Consider the following 21,038-nt stretch of genomic DNA (forward strand, 5'->3'; position numbering starts at 1 on the left):
TTATGATAAGAGCAACTACATGGTAGAGCCACATGCTAGAAGAAGATGTCAAATTACTCTAAAACTACTTTATTTATCACTTAGACACGCGCTTGAAGTGAGGGAAATGAGCGAAAAAGATTTTTTTTTAACATTTAGCCATAGATCAATTGATTTCTAGTTCAGAGGTATACCTTCCTTTACCGTCATCAGTATGGCGTAACTGAATGTACATAATTATAAACATTTAAGCATACCATACGAACACAAACGTATTCCCAGTGCATTTACAAATGTTCACACTTATATACATTGTTTAAATCTAGATCGCTCATCTCAGCCACGTATGAGTAACCAAAATACTTCAGCAGTGAATAAATTGATTTAAGTAAATTCATAATTATTACAATAATCAAGGATAAAATCTATATAACTTTTTGGTTATCTCACCCCCCATTAAAAAATTGCCATTAAAAAATTGGGTTATCTCCCCACTAGAAAGTCGAGTTAATGTGGCGACAAGAGGTTGGATTAAAAGAGTTAGATTCTTTTTATTCTGGCCTCCTCAATAGGCATGGTATGATTTGTTATAAAAATGATATCAGATTCAAGATGTTTAATTTTTTCAGTTTTCATGTTTATTAATTTTTCATTTCTTTTTTTTTTTTTTTTTTGCTTTATTGAGGGTTAAACAATTTTTATATAAACAAAATTCATTTTGCGGACTGACAGATGTCAGCCCGCTTTTTAATGGGGGTAAAGATAACCAAAAAGTACCCCTTTTAGGCATAAATTAATACAGAGTATATAATTTTTTAATAATAATTATAAGGGCAACTACATGGTAGGGCCACATGTTAAAAGATGTCAAATGACACTAAACCTACTTTATTTATACGTGTCTATATATACAATTAAAGAAATTGGAGTCAATAGGGAATAGGGTTCGACAGTTATGTTTTAATCACTACAATTGTTTCCACCCAGTTTTTTTTCCAATTTTATATTCACACGCGACGAATACCCAAACATAACCCCGTAAGTATATAATAATGCTACCGTATAGTATTGGATAATTCTGAGAGTGGACGAGCTCTATACGGTACTCTGCCACGTTCCTAACGGAATATACCATAACATATATATATTCATAGCGGTGCTCCAGCATAGCCACAGTCAAATGACTGAAAGAAGTAAAGGAATATAGAACATACATACATACATACATACATACATACATACATACATACATACATACATACATACATACATTAAAATTCGTAAAATACGGTTTGTGTTCCAACAGAGCACTTATTGAAAGGAAAGAAAAGTGTGCCGGAAGGATATGGCATGTATGCGTATGCATCTAACTGTTCGTGTTATTCTCAGTGTGCGTATAAAATCTGGACAAGATATGCCTTCATGCTATAAAGTAAGACGTGTTCTTGTATTTTGGAGCAGTGTATCCTCAGTTATTGACAGATGGGCTCAACTCAAACATCTCTACTTACCTCTCCTCAAGGCATATCGGTTTATCTATGTTTCAGATTTATTAATGAAATAGCATCTTAATTCTGACAACCTTCCAACTCACTGGACCTTACATAACGCCCACATGACAATGTTGACTAGACTGGTGTATAACCAACTGAATCCCTAAGCTCAGCCTAATATGGCACGTTCTCAGTTCTTCCACATTTAACCGACAAAACATTAAAATATAAGTGTCCAATGTTAAAGAATAGATTTTTAAATTTAGTTTTCTTCCGGGCCATCCTTCTGGCCAAACCTCATAACAATATTATTTATTTATTATCTATTTATTTATTTATATTATTCAATTTAAACGTCTTTGAAATGCTGGTAAGCTATGACGGACTGAAAAAGGTATAGAATACCTTACATATATATATAAAGCAAAAAAAAAAAATGAGTGAAAAGAATGGGAAATGCTGATAAAGTACAGTTATGTACGAATATATGTGTTGTTAAATCTTTTTGTTGCCTCCATGAATTGGAAGTTCTTATTACAGTTGTTGGATCTTAAAAAATATATTGAGCCTCCAGTTTTGGTGGTCGTCATTTTACGACCAAATTTAAAATGTCCTCTCTTTCACGAGTGGTAAATTTTGCAAAGAAACAAACAATATCATGAAATATAACTTGTTTTTAATTGTATCTATTTTACCCTAAATGGTAGTGATATGGGTAAATTATTTACTTATAATGAAGGCAACATGAAAAAAATGCAACGTTTTTTTCAATTTTCGATGTTTTAATCATTAAATTGACGGAAAAAAGTTATTCTCTTCCATTTGCACTTTGGTAAACCTGACAATGAAAACAGTTCTGTGGTGCTGCCTTTCCTCTGGTGCCCTTAGTATGTGTTTATATTATTTAATGTGTTTTTTTTATTGTTTAATCAGGGAGGGAAGAGCAGCCCCAATGACCATTTTTTTTCACGACCTTAGACACTCAGAGACTGATCGAAGGTAGAAAGACAGTTATCTTCAAACCAGAGACCTGGCTTGATTACTTGCAAGAAAATGAACTCCAATAAAAAGAAAGAAAAGGATGAGAGATCAAGCCTTCTACGGAAACACTCAGGATGCAAGAAATCCTGGGGAACAAAAACCACAAGATGTCTCATCTGATGCTCTACTAATTCCGTCACCCTCCCCACACACTTTTACTGAAAGGTAAAGGTGATGTCAACAGAATTTGAACACAGAGCGAAGAAAGAAGAAAACCGAACATCTAAATCCAATCCTGCAATCAGGTCATCGATTATAAGGAAATCTTGTTGGCTTTAATATATACACTATATTTCTTTCAGTTTATTTATTTGTTGTGGGCCTTATTTCTCTTCTCTCTCTCACGCTATATATATATATGTGTGTGTGTGTGTGTGTGTGTGTGTGTGTATGTGTGTGTGTACGTGTGCGTGTGTGTTTGTATATATATATGAGAAATTGTTAACAACGCCCTTTCGGTTTGATAGAAAGTAGAAATGCTGAACTCCAAGAAGCTAAGTCATCTTCCAGTATCAAATCACTACAAAAATCCATTGCTAATTTGTTGTTGTTGTTGTTATTATTATTATTATTATTATTATTATTATTATTATTATTATTATTTTTATTATTATTATTATTATTAAGGCGGCGAGCTGGCTGAATCGTTAGTGCGCCGAGCGAAATGTTTAGTGGTATTTCATCTGTTTTTTTACGTTCTGAGTTTAAATTCCGCCGAGGTCGACTTTGCCTTTAATCCTTTCGGGATCTTTAAATTAAGTACCAGTGAAAAACTAGGGTCGATGTAATCGACTAGTACCCTTATTATTATTATTATTATTATTATCATTATTATATTATTATTATTATTATTATATTATTATTATTATTAGTCAAGACGAAGAACGCAATTCGATACTGTCGAAATATCGTTCAGCCAATAAAATACTTATTACAATCGAATCGCGCTCTTCATCTTGACTGTTTACCTTTGTTACACCAATTCTTTTAAAATTATTATTATTATTATTATTATTATTATTATTGTTATCATTATCATTATTATTATTCTCGCCGTCTTGACTCAAGATTGGTCTTATTCATGGTAGAACTTTTGTGATTAGCGGGTTACTCCCTATGACTTTAGATATCCATACGATTTCAATAAGATTTCAAGTATTCAAAGCCCTTTTAGTGGGTTTTCCTGTTCCTAAGAAGCAAACCTTCTGTAAAAGCTGTATAGGATATTCTATTTCAATCTTCTTTATCCATTTGTTTATTTCATCATCCACCACTTAAGTACAATTTTTACAGATTTCATGTTTTAAATCCTCGCATTCTAACATTTTATGGAATTGTAGCTTTTCAAATCTTTATCTGCTTTCTTCACTGTCCTGGAATCATATGGACACGATAGATCAATAGGTATGCAAATTATTAATATGCAAAATTATTATTATTGTTATTATTATTATTATTATCATTATTGGTTATTATTCTTACAATTTTGTTACAATTTCTTGCCGAATGTCTTCCCGACTCCTAGGGCATAGAATTATTATCATTATTATTATTATTATTATTATTATTATTGAAGGCAGCGAGTTGGCAGAATCATTAGCACGCCGGGTGAAAAGCATAACGGTAAATGCCACCGGAGTCGACTTTGCTTTTCATCCTTTCAGGATCGATAAATTAAGTACTAGTTACACACCTGAGTCGATGTAATCGACTGGTCCCTTCCCCAAAAATTTCAAGCCTTGTACCTATAGTAGAAAGGATTATTATTTTATTATTAACAACAACAACAATAATAATGGTTTCTGATTTAGACACGAAGACAACATTTTTGAAGAGAGATAATTTGTCGATATCATAGTCTCCAGTGCATGTCTAGTTCTTCATTTGATCGACTCCATAGAGATGAGAGGCAAAGTTGCTGGTCTTGTACCTAAATTAGAAACATTTATCTACGCTGACTCCGTAGATAATCCAGAGTTTATTTAGAAACAACCACCAAGTATCAAAGATCAATATGGTATTTTAAATGTTTCAATGGTTCGTGAGGTGACTGCTCCATAGAATGGTTGATTAATCGATCAAGTATGTACACCATAGTGTGTAACGGATACATCTCACTGAATCATCTAAATAAAATATCATACGAATATAATTCTTCATTCTCTATTTGACTACAGTGGTACTTTGTGATTAAAACACCAAATTATTAACCGGATATGTAATTTGCACCTGTCATATGGCATAAATAACCTAAACAGATTGTTCTATTCTTTAGTTGTACATTAGCCGTGTTATTATATGAAATGCTTACCGAGGTATTCACCTGGATGTATTGAATAATTATTTTCCTTCATTATACACACACACACACATACATATACACACATATATATATATATATATATATATATATATATATATATATATATATATATATATGTTTATATACCACAGAAAAACAGAATGGAATAAGCATAGCAAAAGCACATACGAGGACGGAAAGTGTCGCTGAGGAGGTCACAGATGTGTAACGAACAACTGTGTCCCCCACTAGACTTTTTATCCTCATAATGTTCAGAAAAATGTTTTTTTTTTCTTTTCGATGAAAATTTCTCCAAATAAGCTTCAAAGGGTGTAGATAACTCTTATATCGAAATTTATTCCGAAACATTTATTCTAAGGCCGGCGAGAGGATTTTCGGAGAATTCATACAAGTCAGGTTTGTTTCCTCACAACTTTCTGGAAAAATGGAAATTTGTTATGAAATTTTCTACCAATACTTTTCAGGTGGTATAGCTTACGATTACATCGGAATTTAATGTGCAAAGTAAAACTGTTGTGCCCGTACACATACAGACAGGCATCACACTTTTTTTCGATATGATATTTGTCTGTATGTAAGTGTGCGAACTCACAATTTTTTCTCTCTTTTTCTTTCATATTAAATTCTGATGTTTTTGTAATCACACTATCTGAAGCGTATTTGTAGAAAATTTCGTTAAACAGTATCTATTTTTTCTGCAAGTTATGAGAAAACAAAGTTGATATGTGTGTCACATTTGTGTAGGTAAACTATCTGTACATACATACAACACAACATACGTACAACAAAACGACAAAATAAATCGAATTAGATAAACGACTGAAATAACCCAGATAGAATATTTTACTGATTTATATCTCGAAGATTATATTTTTCCAAAAAGTCCTCTTTTAGTTCCCACATATGCGAACGCCAATGGCTTGCACGCACATACACAAATCCCTAATCTCTCACACACGTACATGCAGCTAATTGTCATCTGCGCACACGGTTGTGTCAGTTGAGTTGTGTATGTGAATGAGGATGAAGTTTGTAGATGCTAGGAACGTTCGTTTAGATCTCTCTGTCTCTTTCACAGTCTCTCTACATCTGTCCCTATCATTGCCTGTCTTCAGTCTCTCTTTTCTTCCCTTTCTATCACACAGACTTTTACCACCCTCTTTTCACAGGGTGAAAGCTTATTTACACCACAATTATTTACCATTAGAACTTTAACATATATAGAGCTGTAGGTTAGCAGAATCGCCAAGAGTGTCTAGAAACAGCTATTTCCACCCCCTTACTATGATACTAATCGTAACCTATAATATGCCCTCCCACCTCATCTTACACCTTTCGTCTTTATGTTTTGAGTTCAAATTCCGCCGGGGTCAACTTTGTTTTTCATCCTTTGGAGATCGATAAAATAAGAACCAGTTGAGCAATAGGGTCGATGTCATCGACTTACCCAGTCCCCTGCAACTACTGGCTTTAAGCCAAAATTTGAAACAATTATTACTATTACTATTGTTATTATATGAAACTCTCATAGCTTATTTTGCTGGTTATGATGGAAAGTGTCAGCTGTCCTCAGCCAGCAGACTAAGGTGATACTTGTTTACTAGTCATGTTTCAAGAACCCTGCAAAGAATTCTTGCAGTTTCAAGCGATGCTGGTTTACCTTCACACTTGCGGTACGTCGTGCACCTGTACAGGTAATGTCGATTTGGTGGAGGGAGTGATCTTATGTGAACACAAACATTTGATCACTATAAACAAACCATGTGTGGTTGTTTAACAAGAAATTGCCGAACCTTCGTACGCTGTCAAACGACAGGAGAGTTCGTGATCATTATTAAGTAATCGACTAATCCCTCTCCCCAAATTTCAGGCCTATTTTCCTTTTTTTTATTGTGGACGGTGATCAATAATATAAGAAGAATTGACAGGAGATAATAACATATAACAAAAGATACTAATATAAGATGGACTAGATAACTATTCCCCATCATAAAAATTGTGTGCAAGCATGTGTATTGAAAAACTAGAAAGTAAAAATTAATAATAAATCAATGAAACTGTTGTAATAGTTGTTAAAATGTTACGGATATTAAGATAGAGTAGATACCAGCTTACCGTTAGAAAGTTTATACGTTTGTACGTGTGTGTGTGTGTAATAGACCAGAAAGTGATATTAATTAATAAATCGATTGCAAAGTGATTGTTGTAAAAGTACTCTATAGAGATTTTAAGGCGGCGAGCTGGCAGAAACGTTAGCACGCCGGGCGAAATGCGTGGCCGTATTTCGTCTGCCGTTACGTTCTGCGTTCAAATTCCGCCGAGGTCGACTTTGCCTTTCATCCTTTCGGGGTCGATAAATTAAGTACCAGTTGCGCACTGGGGTCGATGTAATCGACTTAATCCCTTTGTCTGTCCTTGTTTGTCCTCTCTGTGTTTAGCCCCTTGTGGGTAGTAAAGAAATATATAGAGATTTTAATGAACAGCTTATGATATTCCATTTTATTTACGTTTTAAAAATAGTGGTTTTGAAAAAAAAACTTTATTAGTTGAAAAATGACATAGTAATATGTACAATAAAAATATTCAATAAATTTTTATGCACACACACACACATCCACAAACATTCATATACACACATATATGATTTTTTAAAAATAATTTAGAGGATGTAAAACTCTGCTGACTCATTATTTTTTCTTCTTTCAACTTTTTCTTGAAGAAACTCTGTCCGAAACGTCGAGTTCACTATACTCTTTTTAGCTAGAGAGAGAGAGAGAGAGAGAGAGTGGAGAAAGAGAGAGAGAGAGACAGACAGAGACGAAGCAGGAAACGTAATTGGTGTACTTTAAGCATTATATAAGCGCGCTTTCACACGAAGATGAAAACCACTTGATTTATGGAAACGCTCTTAAATATAGAACTTTGAAAAAACTAACCATGTTTTCTGTGATTCTTGTTACTAAATACCTTGACTTGAACCCCGAACTTTAGCTTATCCCACAATATGGTTGATCATATCACTTCGTACGCAGAATAGGAGTGAAGTGTGGAACTGATTACGAAGCCCAAATTATCTAGTTGTGCTTTCCAGCACACTTTTAATTATACAACCCTTATATACACACACATTAAGGTAAAATAGACTATCACCAACTAATACAATGTATGATACCAATAGTATAGGTTTCTTATGTTGCAACAAAATTTTCATTGAAGTTTTTTTTCTTCTGAAGCAATATCTTCAACATGTCCCAGAAACTAATACAAAAATAAATAATGTAAAAGAGGAAAAAAGGTCCAATTATGTGCAATTTAATCAGGTTTTTTAAAAAATTGAATTATGAATTAATTCTTATTTAAGATTTTCATTCTTATGAGACATCCAGATCTTTGTTTTTTATTACTACTATAACAACTAATAAATCGAAGAGTGGTTGATAGCAGAATTAATAATGCGTTGGACAAAGTACATCGACAGTTTCATTCTGGCTCTTCACATTCAGAGTTCAAATCCAGTCGAGGTCAACTTTGCCTTTCATACATCAGGGGATTCGATAAAATAAGTACCAATCATGTATAGGAGTCTATTTAATCGCTTAATTCCCTACTCTGAATTCGTGGCCATATTAGGAAAAAGGATAATCGGTGAAGAACGGTTAACGACAGAACTGGTAAAGCTACGGACAAAATGCCTTGTGGTATTTAATTACATCGCTTTGTGCTTGGAGTTCAGATCCCGCCGAGATCGAGTTTATCTTTCATCCTTCTAGAAGTCCATAAAATAAAGCCCCAATCAGGTACAGGGGTAATGTAATCGATCATACGCTTCACTATCAAAAGATTGAAGCTCTTTTCCTATGTTAGAATTAATTTTATTATTAAACTGTTAACATGTAAATAGATTGTGATTTGAAAATAAAAAATAATAAATTGAAATTTTCTTCCTCACATTTTTATACAGACTGAGACAAATAAATCACAGCCAGGCACTGCAGATAGAACCTTTGCGCTCTGATATATCACAAAATATTCTTATATGATTTTTTAAAAACATTCTTGTTGAATAAAAGTTACAGTTATATATACTCAATGTTGTTTCTTAATGTTTTATTACTTATAAGCATTTTATGTGAAAATCTATTTGAATATATATGTATGGATAATCTATGTATGCAGCATTGGAACTGATGAAACCACACTATGTTGAAATTGTGGTTATAGTTATGACCTTGTAATTAAGAAGTTCGCTTCACGAACATGTGATTTCGGGTTCAATCCTACTGCTTAAATTTTTTCATTTTAGCCATCACAGACAAGGCAATCTTCTAGCATGGCCTTGTCCATGACGAAGTATCTTTCGCTATAGACTGAGTTGACAATAAACCCTTGCGAGTGAAATTAGATAAATGGAAACTACGTAGAAACTTGCTCGAATGAACTATAGTTGTCTCTGGACGGTAAGCTTCGTCAGCACTTAGCCCTCTGACATGCTGAACATGTCTCCAATCTAAATATAACTTTCGATATGCTGATCTTTGGTTACAGCAACCTGTGAATCATGGTTTTCCAATCCTTTTCTCATCTACTCACAATACAGGTCTTGCTAAGAGTTACAAATACTGCCCTTAATTCTTTGAGTGTATATGAAAACTTATTCTGAACTGATGGCAATGTTAAACAGCACGATATAGATATCGACTTGAAAAAATTTAAAGTTACATCTTTTACGTTTTGAATTCGAACCTCCACTTAGTGACTTTCAGTTTCCTAGGTTTGACGAATAAAAGTAGCATTCAAGTACTGCAGTGGAGGTATCAACTGTACATTCCCTCCAAATTCGTGAAATTGTAAGTTATAAATTATTTTACATTTTATTATAAAAGTTATAGTAATAATGAAATTTCTATCTGTATACTATCTACACTGAACAAAATTTGGGATCTACTGCTGCTTCTTCACATGGTGCTAAGACATAACTGCATATAATTTTGCATGTAGATGATACGCATTGCATTTGCTCAGTCGAGGTAGCCATGGCTAAGTCAGAAAGATAAATCATGAACGTGTTGAATGGTTAATATAATGTACATAACACTGAAGACTGTTAATGTCGACAATCTGTTTATGGTTTGAATATGTCCCCCAAAAAACTAGCCACTCTGATGAATTACTGATTTCATTGAAGCAAGTACATTTACATCTAGGGTAACTCATCATCATCGTTTAACGTCCGCTATCTATGCTGGCATGGGTTGGACGGTTTGATTGAGGACCGGTGAGCCAGAGGCTGCACCAGGCTCAATCTGATCTGGCAAAGTTTCTGCTGCTGGACGCCCTTCTTAACACCACCCACTCCGAGTGTAGTGGATGCTTTTTACGTGCCACAGGCACGAGGGCTAGTCAGGCGGTTCTGGCAACGACCACGCTCAACAGGTGTTAAGCACATCCGAACGTGGGGTTGAACCGGCCCACTTATGAGTACCCCTCATTCATTGGACAATGAACTTTGTTTGCAAAGACCTATTGAGGAAAGTGTAAACAAATCAAAATCGCTAACGTGGCCGATGACAATACCGCCTGATTGGCACTCGCGCCAGTAGAACGTTAAAAGCATATCCGAGTGTGATCGTTGCCAGGGCCACGGATTGGCTCCCGTGCCGGTGACACGTGAAAAGCACCATTCGAGCGTGATCGTTGCCAGTACCGCCGGACGGGCACCCGTGCAGGTAGTACGTAAAAATACCTTTTGAGCTACATTTGATATTTCCACACCATAATATTTTCATAAACTCATGAAAGCTGTTTTGATACTTGTTCAAGTGCTGCCAGTAAAAATTATGGTTTGATGACATTATTTAATAAGAGAAAAGATTTAATTTGTTTCAAGATTATTTTAATTTGCTTCCTCTCACTCAGTCATGGGGTTTTTCTTTCTTATCTTGTGAGTTATTGGCAACCTCATTACGACTGGTAGCACAAAGTACACTCTTAAAGTGGTTGGCACTAGGAAGGGTACGCGGCAGAAAACCCGGCCACAGCAGATATTGGAATTAAATGCAATTTTTGGATTCATTGCAGCAAGTTGAATCGTTCTGTCTATGCCAGTGCAAAAGGTGAACGTTTAACTATGACAATGATATATCTGAAAATGTATAATGCTAGTGCCACTAAAGTGGTTGGGGTTCGGAAGAGCAACCAGTCATAGAAACAATTCCCAGAATGGAACATACAAGTGAGACATCCATCTACAAGAGGAATAACTTTGAATAAAGACCCACTCAACCCATACTGGTATAGAAACAGGATGCGAAAATGAAGATGAGTTCGAATTTTTACTTTTTCTACTAGCCATGAGTTATACTGATTTTCATCAGAATCTTCCTTATATAAATGGTAGATGACAATTATAGAAAATATAACTTAGTATTGATATTAAATTCAATATTTGTAAATATATTTTTTCTTGTAAAATCCTGTATTGGATTTTGAAAACTCTAAACCTTGACGGCTTTGATTGTCAACAAGATGAAGGTGGGCTTGATGAATCCAATATCTTTTGGGTTTTTATTGTATCAAGCAAGAAAAGAATGCCATGCTCTCCCATATTTCTGGACATCAGCTACATCAATATCCTCTTTCCAAGATACATGACCTATATTGACTCTGAACACTGCCTACTCCAGAGCAGTTTATGAAAAAAATTATAAAAAAACAAACAGAATTTTAGAAATCCAACAAATGACAATTTTCTTTTATTATCAGAAATGTAAGTTTGTTTACACTCCCCACTTTCATTTCACTTCACTAAATTTAGTGCTTCAGCTTTATGTGAAGGATGTAAGGGCTTTCAGCTTGGGAGTGTTAGTAAAGCCAGAGCAATTTCTCACAGTTTTAGCAACTAACCCAAACTGTAAAATAAATACGTATTTCCCAACAGCAACACATGAAGGATAGATTTATGAAAATATACATTTATGAATGATGGTTGCTTGAGATTGAATCCAACGAACTTTTCTCTTCACTGGTTGTTTAGTACCCCCATGCCAGCCCAGCCCGGATAAAGTTGATTTTATGATCATAAAGCATTGCAGCAGTGACTGTGCATTGGCAGTTAATTTATATATATATATATATATATATGTATGTATGTATATTCACACACACACACACACTTGAGATTACACTGTGCAATGTATCCTTTATATTAAGACGGTGGATTGTAATTTGAGTGAGAATTGACTATGTCTAGCAGGCCAAGAGACTATACAATGGTTCTCTTATTTCACGATGGGCGTAATGATTAATGTTGGAAATGGCACCAATCATACCATGGATTTTTTTTTCATTACAGTTTCCATAAAAAAGTTATACATGTTCCACCTAAAATGAAACTTTTAAAAAATTAAATTTCAGGCCATTTTAATTCTGCAATGAATATATGATGATTATGCTTCATATATTCAACATGGAAGAAATGTAATTCTTACTTTTTTTGCTTCTCATCTGAAATGAATCTTTCATTTTACGTGACTCACGTCTGTAATCAGATGCTTTACGTTTTAATGTGTTAGTCTCAATAATACCACATGCAAGTTGTAGGCAGCTGTTGACATCATCATCCTCCTCTGCATTATCTAAAGATGAGTTAGAAGGTTTTACTGATTGTGCTGAATCAGTTTTACTGACATTCAATAAACTGGTGGAATTTGTTAAGGTGTTGCAACGAGGGTCATTACTGACTACATTTGGAGCAATGTTTACAAATTGGGTATTAAATAACAGGGACCTGTCAGATATAGAAGTTCTAATAGCTGTACTTTTATTAACAGGATTCAGAGTGCTTGGAATTGATGCTTGCAGTATGTGACCTTTGTTTAGAATAGGAGTCTGTTGATTTTGCACTTTATTCACAACAGGAAACAGAACACTTTTGCCATTTAGCTGCATCACTAGAAGTCGCTGTCCTGGAAGAGGAGCATTTGTCTTGGGAAGTATTAGTGGATTCATTGAATTGGAAATTAGTCTGAAAGACTTGGCATTTTCTGCTGCATTTTGCTTTGAATTGTTTATGCGCGCATCATTTGTATTTGCAGAAGTATTTAAGTACCTGATACCTATTTTGCTAGCTGTTTGTGCAGCTAATATGTTATTCGTCCTAAGCATCTGAGTAACATTTTTGCAAGTAGCACGACATTTAATAGATTTTAGGGTCTTCTCTCCCAACTTCTTAACATTAGCAGATTTTTTACCATCAGGCAAGTACATTCTGGGCATCATTACAAAACACTGTTTGAGGGGAAATTTTGAAAGGGTATATTTATCAATTTTGATTCTTGTTTTCTTCTTGGAATTAATTTTCATTTCTAGTTGTTTGTTTTCTCTTTGCAGTTTGCTAAAAGCACTATGCATCTTGACAAGTTTTAACACGTTTGGATTTTCAATAAGTGTTTTTGGCTTTATTGGCTTAGGATTTAAGTAGCTGTACTGCCTATAACTATTTGATACTGGTGGTTTAGAAGTTACAGGCTTGTCAAACTGATACATTTTGAACTTAAGCTTAGGTTTTGATGCCTCTTGTGGTAATTTTTCTTCGTTGCTAATCCCTAGAGACTTTGAATTTGCTCCATTTGCTGTCTGTGTGGAATTTATTCCATGACCTGAGTGAAATGAATTTACTTCAGTTGCTGGTTCAGAGGAAATTATTTTACATGACTGCTGAGCAGAATTTAATACATTTGGCTTAGTAACAATTATTTTATAAGGTGGCAGAGTGTTATTTAGTTTAATTGACGGTTTAGCGGTAATTACATAATGTGGTAAAGTGGAATTTACTTCAACTGCTGATTTAGTAGAATTTACTTCTTGAGCTGGCCGAATTAAATTTACTTCTTGAGCTGGCCGAATTAAATTTACTTCTTGAGCTGGCCGAATTAAATTTACTTCTTGAGCTGGCCGAATTAAATTTACTTTATATACTGCCTGCTTTGAGTTTGCTCCATTATCCGTTTGACAGGAATTTACTCCTAATTCTTTCTGACTGGAACCTGCTTCAAAATCTGTCTGACTGGAATTTTCTCCATAATCTGTCTGATTGGAACTCACTTCACAATCTGTCTGACAAGAATTTTCTCCATAATTTATCTGAGTGGAATTTTCTACAAAATCCGTCTGAGTGGAAATTTCTCCAAAAGCTGTCTGAGAAGAGTTTATGTCATTGGGTTTCAAAGTGGAATTTACATCATTCAGTGGCTGAGCAGAGTTGGTAGGTTGCAAATTTGAAGAAAGAAATATTGGGGATACTGAAGATGTTACTGAAGAAATTCTACGTTTTGGGTTTCTCAATGAAGCAAGTGTAGGCTGAGGGGTTGGAAGTAATGAAACTATAGGCTGGGAAGAATTTGGAATTAGGGAAACCATTGATTGAGGTCTTGGAAATACAGAAGCCAATGGTTGTAAGTTTGTTAGTGTAGTAACCACTGGTGTAGTGGTGTTAAATGAAGAAACTACTGGCTTTGAAGTGTTCAATGAGATGACCATTGGTTTTGAAGTGGTCAAGGATGAAAGCACTACTGGTTTTGAAGTGGTCACGGAGGTTACATTTGGTTTTATGGTGGTTGTTGAAGAAACTATTGATTTAGAGGGGATAAAGGAGTTAACTTTCGGTTTTGGGGTGGGTAATGGAGAAACAACTATTTTAGAAGTGGTACTTGGAGAAATCACTGGTTTTGAGATTGCCCACGAAGTAACCACTGGTTTTATGTCAGCTAATGATGAAACCATTGGTTTTATGTCAGCTAATGATGAAACCATTGGTTTTATGTCAGCTAATGATGAAACCACTGGTTTTATGTCGGCTAATGATGAAACCACTGGTTTTATGTCGGTTAATGAAGAAACCATTGGTTTTAAAAAATCATTAGTCATTTCTTCCTCAGATTTAATTTTCCAATCATCTTTAGGAGTATTTATAGTAAAATTAGAGTTATCCCGCAGAGAAAATATGGAATCAATTTTCAGTGTCATAGGATTTTCATCCTCTTTCTGACAGATGGATTTTAAATTCCCCAGATCTGATTGGCTGTCTGAAATTACTACAGATTCTGGTTTTGTAGAAGAGTTATTTGAAGAAACAGTTGAGGTTTTGATATTGGTTAGATGACTGGGCAGGATCAAAGATGAAGTGGAAGTGATAAGAAAATTAGAAGTCAAACTAGTAGTACTATTAACATTTTTGGAGTTATCGCATGTATCAGGAGCTGCAGATTTGGGAAGATTGGACTGCTGTGAGGAATCAACAACTTGCATTACTTGAGTTTCTGGTTGCTGCACTTTAAAAAGTAACTTTTCTGACTGATTGGGTTGGCTTACCAATGTTGGAGATTGAAGTTTCTTCCTGACATTGTCAACAATTTTTGTCAGCTTAACAAACTGAGGCAGAGCAGACTTAGGGCTTGTAACATAATTAACTACACGTGTAGATACAGGTTTAACCATGGTATCAGAAGTGCTGGAAACTTTCCCCAGTTTCAGATTAACTTGACTGTTAGAAAAAGAAGTTAGTTTTACAAGAGAATTAGCAGTTATATTTTCCTGACTGGTTACCAGAGAAACAACTGGAGCAACATTGCTGACTGTATCATCTGGTAATTCTTGTTTAACCTTGATCACTGGACTAATATTAGCAGATGTCACCTGCTGCTGCTGTTGTGGTTGTTGTTTAGAAATAGCAGAGGTTACTGTAGATACTATAGCTGGACTCGGCTTTAATTGAGATTGTGAATAAACTGGATTAGATCCTACTGGAGTAGTTACATTAAGCTTTAGAGGCTCAGATGATGATGTTGAGGATGGAGAAAACATGACAGGGATATTGTTGTGTACAGTTTTAGTCACAAACCTTGCATTGTTATTACAGTTGGAGGCTTGTAAAAATGTTGGTGCTGACTGTGTACCAGCGTTAGTATTTAATAAGGAAATTCCTTTGGCTGCATTAGCATTTTTTGGCTGATGTGTAGATGTAGACAGTATAAGAGGGTTACTGATTTTGCTTTTCATTTTGCCTGTTACTGAAGAGGCAAAGCTGACTTGTTCAGGAAGAGACTCTGGTGGAACTAAGATAATGTTTTGCGATGAGGATGGTGATACTTTAGGTAAGTTGGTAATACCTTTGGCTTTATAGATATCACTGGGGTGAATGATCTTCACACTTTCAGATGTTTTAGGAGAAGTCTGGAAAACAGACTGAGCTGCAGATGGGATATGTTTGGCCAGATTAAGCAAATCATCAGGATTTATAGGACCAATAAAAACCATTGGTTTGTTAAAGTTAGAGGAATATGAAACACTAGTTGTAGAATTTGGAGGAGAAACTGATAATGAAGAAGTCTGTTTGGCTTTACTAGAATTAGAAGTTGATACCAAAAAATTACTAGTATTTTGTGAAGATGACAAGTTTAAAGATGTTGATGGTAGATTATGACTCAGAGGATTAATAATAGTTGGTGAAATCACTGTAGATATTTCTGTTTTGGGAGCAAGTGGTCTTGGGAAAAGTTTTTGGGATTTTGCTACGTTGATAGCATATCTTATTTGGGGGACAAAATTTGTTGATGAAGAATTCTTTATAATTTCTTCTGATTTAGGGAATGAATCCTGTAAGTTTTTTGTAGTATTGATGATGGTAGTTGTTGAAGGGGAAGCAGAAGAAACGACCGCCTGAACATTTGGTTCAATTGTAGTAGTCTTCCCTGCAGGAGAGTTCTTGGCATCTGAAGTGCTTGCAGGTAGAATTAACCAAGAAGTTTTGTTACCTACAACTGAAGTGTAGGTGCCTGTTCCAGGCATTTGCTGAGTTTTAGTCAAACAAGAGCTATCAGCTGTAGAACCGATTTTTGGAATAGTGCAAATACTTTTGTCGAGATTGTAACTTGATGTTGTTTTGGTGATAGCATGAATTGTTTTATGAGAGTTTAAGTCTTCAAGAATAGCAATATTCGTTGTAGGTGTTTTTGGTGTGGCTGTAACACCATTTGGCAGAATCAATTCTGAAGATTTTATAAAAGTTTCTTTTGAGTTGATACCTTCAGTAGGAACATTAGCAGAGATTGAAGAATTACTGCTTTTAACAACCTGAAAAACATTAGAAGACACATAACCATTATGTACAATTGTCTTGTCATCACTGGTCACAGCAGGTGAAGCTTGATCTACCAATGTTGATACAAGGACACAAGGAGTCATCTGTGAAGGCATTTGAGAAGTGTTATTCAGAACATTTCCTAAAGGATTTGTTTGAAGAGGAAAAGCTGATGAAGATGTTGGTGTCGTAGTAGCCACTTGATTAGCTATTGCAAAAGTTGGCTTACCTATTATAGTAGTGTTTTGTGAATTCTTCAGAATGGGACCTACTGTAGATGCACTGGGCATATACTTAAAAGAAGTTACAGGAGATGGTACTGGAGTAGTCTGAGAATTAGAAACCATAGTAAGGTGTACAACTTGAGAATTATTTGAAGGTAATGACACAGGGACAACAAATACCTTCTTTGGCAAATTAGTTGCAGGAAGTGGGGAAATTTTAGGCTGATTTTCAGTTTTTAATATTGTGTTTGCTAATGTTGAAGTTGCACCTGAAATAGATTTCGGTGGGAGCACATTGAGAGTTGAATTTGAAATGCAGCTTGACATATTAGGCTCTAAAGCTGAGTAAACAGTATTGGTTCCATTTAATAGAACTGAATTTGTCCCCTTAGGTGGAACATTTCCACTTGATTCTTTTGAACTTGGAGTAGCTTTTAAAATAGCATTGAATGAATAAAGAATATTTTTCAGATTGGTCTGAGATAATGGTTGAGAAGATCTGACTATTATGTTCTTTGGTAAGACAGCAGAATTTGTTGTCTTATTATCAACAGTAAATTTATGATTAACAGGTAATGAAATGGGTACACTGATTTCACAAGTGCCAGATGAATCCACAGAACCATCAGTATGTAATTGTGGGTTTACCTTCAGCTGGTTTTCACTGTTTACAAATTCAGATTTGATAGCAGGACTGCCAGCGCTTGTATCCACTGCTTGAGGCATCAGAATAATAGGCTCACTTTTTGTGACTAATGACGGAGCTAAAGCAGAAATAGGTTCAATCCCAGGTTCCTTCTTTATATTTGTAATGAGCACAGGAGCTGAGTCTGTAGGAAGAGAAACTGCTGCATTTAAAGAAGCGTCCCTACTGACTGACATATTTGCTGTCAAATCTGGGGGAAGCAGTGATGTAAGGTTGCTATTAATTGATGGATTTGTTAAAACTGAGGGAGAAATTATTGGCAAAATGACTGGATCTGAGGTGGAAATAGGTGAACCAGGTACAGTTAAGGTTTGATCCATAAATTCATCCTCAATAACAGTATTTTCATTAGACTTAGCATCATTCAACAGAACTACGCTTATTTCAGAATCATCTTCACCAACAGCATCAGATGAGTTTCCAGTATCAGTCTCCACATCAGATAAAGAAGAGGTTTCATTTTCGGGTGCCATAACCAGATACATCTGACCATTGACATTTTTGGTGCACAACCGAAGAGATTTATCATCATCAGAGTCAAAGTCAGTTGCATCTGTTTCTTCTTTTAATTTCTTACTGTTTTTATTTTTAGCCTTCATTTCAAGTTTCCTGAAAATAAAGATAATTGCCATTAATGGTAATGATGATGTAATTGTTTATTAAGGATGAAACAGCAGATATTTAGGAGAAAGATTTTTAGTGCGTAATAACAATAATGATTTTGTATATGGGTACATGGAGTGAGGATGTTGAAGACAGAACAAGAACAAAATGTAAAAACTTCAGGGATTTACATCAGGTAAAAAGTTGAGAACAACAATAAAGTGACATTAATAAATAATAAAGAACAAAATAACAAATATACTCAAAATGGCAAAATTGGAGTCAATCTGATTGGGGATACTCAAACAAATTTGAATTACCCTGACATAAAGGCAAGTATCTTTTCCAACCTACAGCCATATAATTAAGTTGTAAATCCATTTAGTCACAATAATTCAGGTACTCTTACACACCTTTCAAACAATTTACTAGAGGGTAACACTTGACTTGCTACCCTCACTTTCTTTTTCAAATAGTTGTAGGGAGCTTGATCTGAAAGGAAAAACTGCTTACAAACCTTTTAAGCATGTCCTCTAGACAATCTTATCAGGTAGAAGAAGACAACTGGCTCTTCTCTGCCACAAGATGACATTGGATTGATTTTCACAGTAGACTGAGCTAATAGCTGAATCTGTCCAACGAATGATATCAGTTGTTTGACATATCACAACTCAAAAACAGTGAGACACTAACTGAGTGTTGCACTAGAGGGTTTTTCCCACTCTACATGCATCTTGGACATGTTTAGTTACTGGCAGCTTACCTCAGTCCAGTGAACACCTGACAATACTCCTGATGCCAAATGTCAAGCCTCAGTTTGCACTTAACCCAAGAATACAGTTTGGCCCCCAAAAAAAGATATGGAAAAAGCATATCTTTCAATGACCACGTCTAGGCACAGTTGCCACTCAGGCATTTCTGTAAATGTTGCAACCTTCATGCATTATCAGCTTTGGAATCCCAAGATCCAATGGAATAAATGCTGATAATAGGATTCCTGATCAGTTAAACTTACTCTTTCTAGAAGAAATGAAAAGACACATGCTTCAATTCAGTCAGATGTTTCCAGGAACATAAGTAGATGTTAGCCATCACTACATAATCTTTTAGGCCCAAATTTCTGTTTCCATTTCTGACAGAGACTGGCCACTCTGCTCCCAACTTCTTCAAAATTTATTCACTTGGAGAATTGAACTGAACTAGACTGAATACTTTAATGCTCAAAATAGCATATGATAAGAATCCACCTAACAATATGTATTTGTCAGTCCTATAACACTTTAAACTGCCCGACTCACAATGCTCTTATTTTTATTTATTTTAAGGTGAAGTTATGCACTCTCTCATATAAAAGAGTACTGTAAAGTCTGCTATTAAAATCAAAGCATGTGTTATGGAATTTTTATGGTTTATTTTCAAAGTATTTTACATCAAATCATAATATATGATTCTAAGAAAGCTTACTTGTAAATTTCATAAGGAAAATGTAGGGACATGGTGTACCTATTCTAAAAACCAAGATATAGTCAATTTTATATATTTATTATAGCTTTAAAATGAATGACTTTTATATTTTTGTGGCATTTGATCCACATAATCTTCACTTTCAAAAATACTAAAATTGAATACATGGGAAAAAAGATTAATTTTCACTTTTCACAATAATGATTTCTAACATAGGAATAAAACCCAAATACAAACATGAAATTCATAAATGACAGTACAATTATATCAGAGACGCATGCATAAACACATATTCCCTCATAGATAAAGGCATATGCACACACATAAATGAATAGATACATAATGTACATGCTAAATCTCAAGGATGTAATTGGTGAAGTTTGCTATGACTAGTAATGTTACATTGGTCAAATAATTATAATTTTCAAATTTCATTGTGCTTACTCAAAATAATGAAACATACGAATTTTTCAAAAACAAATTTCTTATTTGTATATTTGCAATAAATATGTAATAAAGATATTATCAATAACAATAATGTTTCACAATCAATTACACAGATAACATGTTAATTCCATATATATTATTAGCATGACCAAGCAACCTACAATGAAGATTATTACCACTGAGGACTGATATTTCATATATTATCTCTCCTCACAGACACATACAGGTTTATAGAAGCATAACTTAAAAGTTAGTAAATATCAAAATTTTTCTCCTTGTCATATATATATATATATATATATATATATATATTATCATCATCGCTTAACATCCACTTTCCCTGCTGGCATAGGTTGGACGGTTTGACTGAAGCTGGGGAACTGCACCAAATTCCAATCTGATTTGGCAAGGTTTCTATGGCTGGATACCCTTCCTCCAAGAGTGCAGTGGGTGCCTTTTATGTGCCAATGGCACAAGTGCCAGCATCAGCCACAACCATGATCATGCTAGAACAGTGCTTTTTACCTGCCACCAACATGATACTATTTTTGTTAAAGAATAAGATTATATATATATACTAGCAGTATCGCCCGGCGTTGCTCAGGTTTGTAAGGAAATAACT

The 21,038-nt window shown here is 34.8% G+C and overlaps 1 protein-coding gene and 1 long non-coding RNA gene across 10 annotated transcripts in view; one reads left to right on the forward strand and one right to left on the reverse strand.

The window, feature by feature from the left end:
• The first annotated feature begins 11,860 nt into the window (after positions 1–11,860).
• Positions 11,861–12,231, forward strand: LOC118763048. Its single transcript, XR_004998799.1, has 2 exons — positions 11,861–11,976; positions 12,014–12,231. It is a non-coding gene; the product is annotated as an uncharacterized LOC118763048 (long non-coding RNA).
• A 9-nt stretch (positions 12,232–12,240) lies between these two features.
• LOC115210200 (mucin-5AC) overlaps positions 12,241–21,038 on the reverse strand; it is a 54,765-nt gene continuing 45,967 nt past the window's right edge. For 6 of the 9 annotated variants that reach the window (XM_029778668.2, XM_036502271.1, XM_036502270.1 and 3 more), the window contains one exon: positions 12,241–18,511. In XM_029778668.2, the coding sequence (XP_029634528.1) occupies positions 12,289–18,511 (6,223 nt within the window). In that variant the 3' untranslated portion in view covers positions 12,241–12,288. The remainder of the gene's footprint in view (positions 18,512–21,038) is intronic. The other 3 variants (XM_036502266.1, XM_036502265.1, XM_036502269.1) reach the window with 3 other exon arrangements.

This window comes from Octopus sinensis, linkage group LG4, assembly GCF_006345805.1.
Source record: "Octopus sinensis linkage group LG4, ASM634580v1, whole genome shotgun sequence".
Classification (NCBI taxonomy): Eukaryota; Metazoa; Mollusca; class Cephalopoda; order Octopoda; family Octopodidae; genus Octopus; species Octopus sinensis.